The 9,016-nt window shown below is 35.2% G+C and overlaps 1 protein-coding gene across 1 annotated transcript; it reads right to left on the bottom strand.

The window, feature by feature from the left end:
• Nucleotides 1–976: 976 nt before the first annotated feature.
• Nucleotides 977–8,622, bottom strand: CPXCR1 (CPX chromosome region candidate 1). Its single transcript, XM_050775829.1, has 3 exons — nucleotides 8,512–8,622; nucleotides 6,751–6,856; nucleotides 977–2,013 (listed from the first exon to the last, which is right to left on the bottom strand). The coding sequence occupies exon 3, from the start codon at nucleotides 2,003–2,005 to the stop codon at nucleotides 1,040–1,042; it is 966 nt and encodes a 321-aa protein (XP_050631786.1). The 5' UTR covers nucleotides 2,006–2,013; nucleotides 6,751–6,856; nucleotides 8,512–8,622; the 3' UTR covers nucleotides 977–1,039.
• Nucleotides 8,623–9,016: the final 394 nt, after the last annotated feature.

The raw sequence follows: 9,016 nt of genomic DNA, 5'->3' as shown, positions 1-9,016 counted from the left end.
TGTTGCAAAGATTAACTAACACATAAAATTATGCTGGCATAGTGCTTCACATATAATGGGTACTCAAAGTATAAGTTGTATTATATAATACATACATATTATATAAAATACATGCATTGCATATGTATTACATATTATATTCCTATATTCATTACATATTAAATATAAGATATGGTAAAAATATGAGGTGTAGTTATAGATTCTAATTTTAATATTTGAGTATGCAGATCAAATAAAAGAAACAGATGTTTGAGCTGCAAGAAGAAGATAAGGAACATCTTAAATATGTGTAGACATTTGTGCATGTTGTATGGAGGGGAAGGTAAAATTTGGGTGATGATTGTGAGCAATGGTGAATGTGCTATACAAGCAAAAAGATTTACAGTTATGCAGTATCAATTTAATATTTGTTCACTTTTACTTCAAATTATTTCACTTCTATCAAATGCTTTTTTATGAGTTTTGTTTTTATTTTGTATCATCAAAATGACCCAGGTATTCTGTATTTATAGTATGTTGAATCTTTTTATTCCAGACATAGGAATTTTTATCTAATTACAAATATACAATACAACTTTCTATGTCTCTTCAAATTGGTTTTTATTGAATATATGGAGAACATTTCAGATATTACATTTAGCAGAATCTCTGGAAACACCTGGTAGAACTTTGGCCCTCCAACATATCTTTGCTCTCTTAGTCAGGATCCTGTTAACTTGGAGTCTTTTATGTTAACAATAGTTATATCTACCAAAATTGATGTTAAGACAGTGAAAACATTTACTTGGTTCAATTGCTGACTCAGTATAGATGACGGGTCTGATATTTCAATGATGTACTTGTAAAAGCAAAGTATAAACAGAGGTTTCCTCTCTCGCCATAGGTATTTCTTGCTGAGAATTACTATTAGTTTGTGTTTCTTTCTGCCTCTCCCTCTAATAATACTAAAATTTATGTTCATGCAATTTTGTCTTACTTTAGTAGTCAAATTATGAATTTTAGAAGTTACATTTTAAAATGAATTTACCCCCAATTTAACTTAATTCCCAGGAGAGCGGCATGAATGACGTCTTAATTCGAAGTAAGTGTTAAAAAGCCTTCCACAGATGGGACAAAAGTATTTCCAACCATTATTGGTGCTTATGATCATAACCTTCCTGGTATGGTTGTATCTCAATATATCCACAAAACCTTTTCTATTAAAAAGACTTTGAAGTTGCACATGTGACACAAAGAGCACAGATCTCACAATAGCACGGAATCTATATTTCCCTTTCATGTCAGTTGATTTGCAAAATTTTCCTGATGTCATTCTCTCAGTGAGGGGACGGTGGTAGCGCACCCTCAAAGGCCTTCTAAATATTACGGTTCTCTCGTGATGGGTGAAACTATTTGGACGGTAAAGACATGCTATATAATTTTGCTTTACCCACATAGTATCCTGACATTCTTCAGCCTGAGAGAAATATCTCTCACATAGCAGACGGAGAATCATACTTCTTATCTCATGATTGTTAATAAATGGGACTCTCCATGAAGTTGAAAGTCGAAAACGAATTTTGCGATTTACGGGGCAATTGTTTGCTTTCATCTCAGCTTTCTCTGAGTGAGATTTTGATCTATCATTTAAGGGCTTGTTTTGGTCAATTTTCACTAGGAGGATTCTCAGATAGTTACCTCTTCCTAATTCTGACATAAGAGAGATCAGTTTTCTAGGAATGGGTATCTGAAGGAGAAGAGGCTCTTCTTTTATATCTTCTTCTCGTTGATCTTTTTGGATCTCTGTTTCGAGCTCAGTGTTTGCTGCTGCTTGAGGAACAGCATCTTCCTGGGAGGTTGCTGTGCCTGGCTCCCTGTTTATTGAGTTGGTTTCTACCTGATAGATTATATTGGGATCAGCAGATGGAGACTCTATGTCTGTAGTACAGTCATTAGAAGGCTCATTTTCAGAATTTTTGTGAGCATTTCCAGCTGTATCACTTCCTTCTTTAGTAGGAGAACTCATCCTGGGTTCTATTTATGAGAAAGAAGACAAAGATTTACTACATGTATGTATGTTCCATTTTATAAGAAGTCAGTTCTTTGGTCATGGCAAAAAGCCTGTGAATGTGCTATTTCTGTGCCTTCTCACAACTATAAATATTGTATCAGAGTCACAAACCCACAGAATAAAGTGAAAACTGAGAGCAAATGTAAGCCTCCTATTAAATATGTTTTCTCATAACTTAGTTATGGAATTTGAATAAACTTGGAACAACATAACCTCTCATTTGGCTATTTTAGGTATATACCCTATGCACTAGAACACATTTAGTTCTGGATAGAAGGCCCGATTATTTCCTTTCAGATGGTGAATTATAAATAATTTTCATTGAATAAGATGGATCTCAATTACCTACCTGAGAATTTAAAACGGGGCTGAAATAGGAGGAAGGTATTATAAGTGTATATATTTAAAAGAGAATTAAGACCTATGTGAAAATGAAAATGATATGGTTGAATTTGTATAAGGTACAAGCCGTTCTTCCCCTGTAATTTTTACTTTTCTTAAAAACCTACCTTTTTAAAAGTAACATCTAGGCCAAGCGTGGTGTCCCATGCCTGTAATCCCAGCACTTTGGGAGGCTGAGGTGGGCGGATCACCTGAGGTCAAAACTTCAAGACCAGCCTGACCAACCTGGTGAAACCTTGTCTCTATAAAAATACAAAAATTAGCTGGGCATAATGGTGGGCGCCTGGTAGTCCTAGCTACTCAGGAGACTGAGATGGGAGAATTGCTTGAACCCAGGAGGCAGAGGTTGCAGTGAGCTGAGATCATGCCATTGCACTACTGCCTGGGTGACAGAGCAAGATTCCATCTCAAAATAAATTAAATAAATAAATAAATAATTAATTAAAATAGATAAAATAAAAGTAATGTCTGTACAAAGAAGTACAATTGTGAATCATGAAAAGGGAAAGTAGGGTAGATAAGAAAGTAGGAAGCTGATGAGTGAAATTCAAATTCTGAGTTCATTTATTAAAATATCTTCCAAATTCACCAATTTCTGTTCATTCTCAATGCCTCAGCACTAGTCAAGCTGAAATTTACCTCATGCTTGCTTTACTACTGATAGTGGCAGATTTCACTGATGGCAAACTACACTCACCACTCTCCTGTCACCCCTCTCTCCTCGTACTTTTTACTTTCTTTATGTCTTTTACCTGCGCAAACGCTTTCAGTGTACCCTAGTACTCCGAACTCTGTGCTTCCAATTCTGCTCTACGAGAGGACTTTGAACAATCAACTTGGCAGATTCCTTCAGAGCAGAATTAAGGGCAGGGAACATTCTAACTGAAGTCCATGGTGGAGAAAGGCGAATGCAAGTGGGCTGAAAAGAAATCTGGTGGAGTTTGAGAAATTGACTAATGTGGTTTTTATTTTTCATGGCTAGTTTTTATGAGTTAACATAGGCAGAATATATGGATAAGTTAGCAGGATTTAAAGATGTAGAATTACGTGGAACCTTATCTCATAATTGCAGTCTTCAGAGACCCTCTACAATCTGACTCCATCTCCCTTAACCAACTTTTTCCTCTATTCACTCAATATGCTTTCTCTGTTCCAATACTCCTGAACTTTTAGCATCTCATGCTCACTATTCCCTTCAATTTAATCTTCAATTATTTTTTCAGAGTTTAATATTAATTCAAGGGTGATGACTTTTCTTTTTTTGTTTGTTTTTTTTCATTTTACAGTTTTATTTTTAACCGACAATGACAATATATGTATTTATAGGGTATAATGTGATGTTTACATTGTGGAATGATTAAATCAAGCTAATTAACAAATCCATCATCTCACATATTTATTTTTTTGTTGTGAAAACATTTTAAAATCTACTCTTTTAGAAATTCTGGAATATGCAATGCATTATTAGTTATTACACTCACCATTTTGTGCAATAGCTCACTAAAACTTATTCTTCCTCTCTTACTGAAACTTCGATCATGTTCCCTTTCCCCACCTAACTGCCTCCACCAGCCTCTTGTAATCACCATTCAACTATCAGAACAAATCATATTTCTATAAACTAAGAGCAAACAATCAGAAATTTAAATGAAAGCAATTCTAACAGCATTAAAAATATGAAATCTGTTGAGCTTGTAAATGTCCTATACATTAAATTTTTTTTTTAAATTTATTATTATCATACTTTAAGTTGTAGGGTACATGTGCATAACGTGCAGGTTTGTTACATATGTATACTTGTGCCATGTTGGTGTGCTGCACCCATCAACTCGTCATTTACATCAGGTATAACTCCCAATGCAATCCTTCCCCCCTCCCCCCTCCCCCCTCCCCATGATAGGCCCCGGTGTGTGATGTTCCCCTTCCTGAGTCCAAGTGATCTCATTGTTCAGTTCCCACCTATGAGTGAGAACATGTGGCGTTTGGTTTTCTGTTCTTGTGATAGTTTGCTAAGAATGATGGTTTCCAGCTGCATCCATGTATTTTTATTGAAGGTAGTGACCTACTGTCAATAATAGAAAATTAACAAGGATATTCAGGACTTGAACTCAGCTCTGTATCAAGCAGACCTAATAGACCTCTACAGAACTCTCTACCCCAAATCAACAGAATATACATTCTTCTCAGCACCACATCACACTTACTCTAAAATTGAACATATAGTTGGAAGTAAAACACTCCTTAGCAAATGCAAAAGAATGGAAATCATAACAAACAGTCTCTCAGACCACAGTGCAATCAAATTAGAACTCAAGATTAAGAAACTCACTCAAAACTGCACAACTACACGGAAACTGAACAACCAGATCCTGAATGACTACTGGGTAAATAACGAAATTAAGGCAGAAATAAGTAAGTTCTTTGAAACCAATGAGAACAAAGTAACAACAAACCAGAATCTCTGGGACACAGCTAAAGCAGTGTTTAGAGGGAAGTTTATAGCGCTAAATACCCACAAGAGAAAGCAGGAAAGATCTAAAATCGGCACCCTAACCTCACAATTAAAAGAATTAGAGAAGCAAGAGCAAACAAATTCAAAAGCTAGCAGAAGACAAGAAATAGCTAAGATCAGAGCAGAACTGAAGGAGATAGAGACACAAAAAAACCTTCAAAAAATCAATGAATCCAGGAGCTGGCTTTTTGAAAAGATCAACAAAATAGATAGACTGCTAGCCAGACTAATACAGAAGAAAAGGAAAAGAATCCAATAGCTACAATAAAAAGTGATAAAGGGAATATCACAACCGATCCCACAGAAATACAAACTACCATCAGAGAATACTGTAAACACCTCTACACAAATAAACTAGAAGATCCAGAAGAAATGGATACATTCCTGGAAACACACACCCTCCCAAATCTAAACCAGGAAGAAGTCGAATCCCTGAACAGGCCATTAACAAGTTCTGAAATTGAGGCAGTACTTAATAGCCTATCAACCAAAAAAAGTCCAGGACCAGACATTCACAGCCAAATTATACCAGATGTACATAGAGGAGCTGGTACCATTCTTTCTGAAACAATTCTAAACAATAGAAAAAGAGGGACTCCTCCCTAACTCATTTTATGAGGCCAACATCATCCTGATACCAAAACCTGGCAGAGACACAACAGAAAAACAGAATTTCAGGCCAGTATCCCTGATGAACATCGGTGCAAAAATCCTCAATAAAATACTGGCAAACCAAATCCAGCAGCACATCAAAAAGCTTATCCACCATGATCAAGTTGGCTTCATCCCTGGGATGCAAGGCTGGTTCAACATATGCAAATCAATAAAGGTAATTCATCCTATAAACAGAACCAATGACAAAAAACACAGGATTGTCTCAATAGATGCAGAAAAGGCCCTTGACAAAATTCAACACCTCTTCATGCTAAAAACTCTCAATAAACTAGGTATTGATGGAACGTATCTCAAAATAATAAGAGCTATTTATGACAGACCCACAGTCAATATAATACTGAATGGGCAAAAACTGAAAGCATTCCATTTGAAAACTGGCACGAGATAAGGATGCCCTCTCTCACCACTCCTATTCCACAGAGCACTGGAAGTTCTGGCCAGGGCAATCAGGCAAGAGAAAGAAAGAAAGGGCATTCAAATAGGAACAAAGGAAGTCAAATTGCCTCTGTTTGCAGATGACAAGATTGTGTATTTAGAAAACCCCATTGTCTCAGCCCCAAATCTCCTTAAGCTGATAAGCAACTTCAGCAATGTCTCAGGATACAAAATCAGTGTCCAAAAATCACAAGCATTCTGATACACCAATAATAGTGATCACAATTAAAGTTTATCTTGTATCTTTGTCTGTCTTGTGCTGTTTCTGAGTCATGGAGTGGTATACATTTCATTTCCCCCCAGCTTTTAAGTATGTCATTCTTTTGCTTCTGTTACTATGTGATACTTTCTTATCCTGCTTTATTTATCTTTATTTATGTTACTTTGTACGTGCATTGTAAAACTCTAACATTTAAATATACGTTTTTCTCAACACTCATTTCTCCATTCTCTAGTCTATTTTTGTTTTACTTTCTTCTTCAGAGTCCTCACACACTCTGATCATTTCACAGGCATATTTTTGGGTCCTTGCTAAGCTTTGCTGAGTTTTATGTTTTTAATATTGGCAATTAGAAAATCTCTCTACATAAACATCTCAGCATCAGTAGTTAGCATCAAGGTAAAACAATAAACAGAGTCTACATTTTAGAGGCTTTCTAAAGTAAATTGAACTCACAAAATTTGAGGATAGTATGACTGGCTGCTTCTCGGTAAGGCCGAAATTTAGAAATTTGGTGAGAACTGAAGTTGCTGGCGGTCATCTAAGGCTTGTCAGATGCACCCTGAAAACAAATCAAGATATTTTTATAAAAGAAAGGAGAAAATAACTCCTGCACCTTCTTTCCCCAAGAAAAGCATCTATGCTGCTCTGCTGTTTGGTAGAATCTTTCACTTCCACATTTCAGGATAACTATGAGATTCATTGTTCCCTTCTACATTCTGAATAGGATTGTATATAAGAAATATTCAGTGTTCATTGTGAATATACTCGTATATTTATCTCATATATTTATGTCATTCAACTATGTTAAGACTGGTTTTTCAACAAACATAATGTATGTGATATCTAAAAGCTTATTGCCTTCTGAAATATAATTACATCACAAAGCTATACATTAAGGTTATTATTACTCATTAAAAGATAAACGCTCCCTGGAATTGCACAAGAAGGTTATATGTATTCTGTCAAACCTCTCAATCTTTATTATTTAATGTCTGGGCATAGGTTTGGAAATAGCCAAGAGTCATATGTCTTTCTTATTTAATCATTTTTTTTTTAAATAACTCAGCCAAATGACTGTGCTTACCACCGAGTCTGCTATTTTCTTCTGTTTTCTGGTATTTTTAAAGTATTTGGTGTTCTATACTTCATTTACATAGAGCATTATAAATATATGTATTAAATATAAACATTAAAATATATATACATTAAATATAAATTTTAATATATATTAAAAATAAACCAAAATGCTTCAGTGTATGTACATACATACACACACACCCACACACACACAGAGAACATTTCACTGTTTATTATACCGAAAACCAAAATCATTTTTCCACAAAGATAAATGTAGATGTATGTGCCTGATAGTTTTTAAAATTATAATGTTTAAAATCCTTAAAATAAATGACTTTTGAGTTGATAATCAGGGCCCTGAGGAAGCACAATATTACACTTTATTCTAAATACCAGGGTTGTGTTTTCAAATATTCTCTTCTGATTAAGACTTGTACATAATGACCTGTTGAAATTCAAAAGATATATATGGAGTTTTAAAAGAACCTGACTGTTTTGAATCTTTCTAAATCAGTTTTGATTATTCTTTATATTGAAAGTAGTTTATTTGTATTCTATTTATACTGTATCCTCCAATGTCCACATGCTCTGGAGAAAGACGTGTATTACTTCCAACAAAACTTTAAATATTTTACACTAAATTACATTAATGACTCATAAGCTCAGTCAAACTTATTTACGTAAATGTCCCATCTTTACCTGCTGACAAACCCCTCCAACACACAACTTCACTTCACCTCAGATGGAAGAGCTTCAACCAACACATGCCTTCTGATTCCCATGCACTCATGACTGGCAAGAAATCTCCACCATACCCTAATTTCCTCAATTGAGGGACCTTATCTTCTGTTTCTTTCAAATTTGTTAATTTCACTTTAAAATGATTCCATCGCTCAAAATGTTGTGACAAATGAAACCAGGAACTTTTCTGTATATGTTCATATCAAACATATGTGAACATCTTAAATCCCTTACCCAGAGGGACAACTCTCAGAATAGTATCTACATCAACAAATGATAAATCAAGAAACCAAAGCTAACTTTAAAAATATTTCTTAAATATATTCTAAAATGGATACACAAGCTAAGAAGTACTTATTAAGATCTCTTATGCTTTCCCTTTCACTATCAACTCACAGTTTATCTTCATTCTCATTCGTCAAAATCCTTGGAAAGGTGTGCTTCACGGGATCCTGCCTTCTTGACCCCTTTTCTTCTGCCCTCTGCCTCTCCACTTATCCCTCTTTCACAGCCCTTTTGACTGCATCACAATGCCCACAAAACATGGAAACCTAGCAACCTAGAACCCTCTTCAGACTGTAGGGGGAGGGAATAACTGACATGGCAAATTTGAAATCTTCTTTAGATGACAGGCAAAGAGTTAAGGCTGGCAACACCCATGAGTTTATAACTCTTGCCTTATCACACGCAAAATCCTAACTATATGCAGTGTGCCCAATATTGAAACAGTGTGAAGACAGGATTGCCAGATGTAATACAAGATACCAGTAAAATTTGAATTTCTTATAAACAATACTTTAGTATAAATATGTACAAAATATGATAAAATATGTTTAGGGATACTTTTTGTTGTTGTTGTTGAGACAGAGTCTCTCTTTGTCACCCAGGCTGGAATGCAGTG

Source organism: Macaca thibetana, chromosome X (genome assembly GCF_024542745.1).
Source record: "Macaca thibetana thibetana isolate TM-01 chromosome X, ASM2454274v1, whole genome shotgun sequence".
Classification (NCBI taxonomy): domain Eukaryota; kingdom Metazoa; phylum Chordata; class Mammalia; order Primates; family Cercopithecidae; genus Macaca; species Macaca thibetana.
This window is presented reverse-complemented; position numbering and strand designations above follow the sequence as displayed.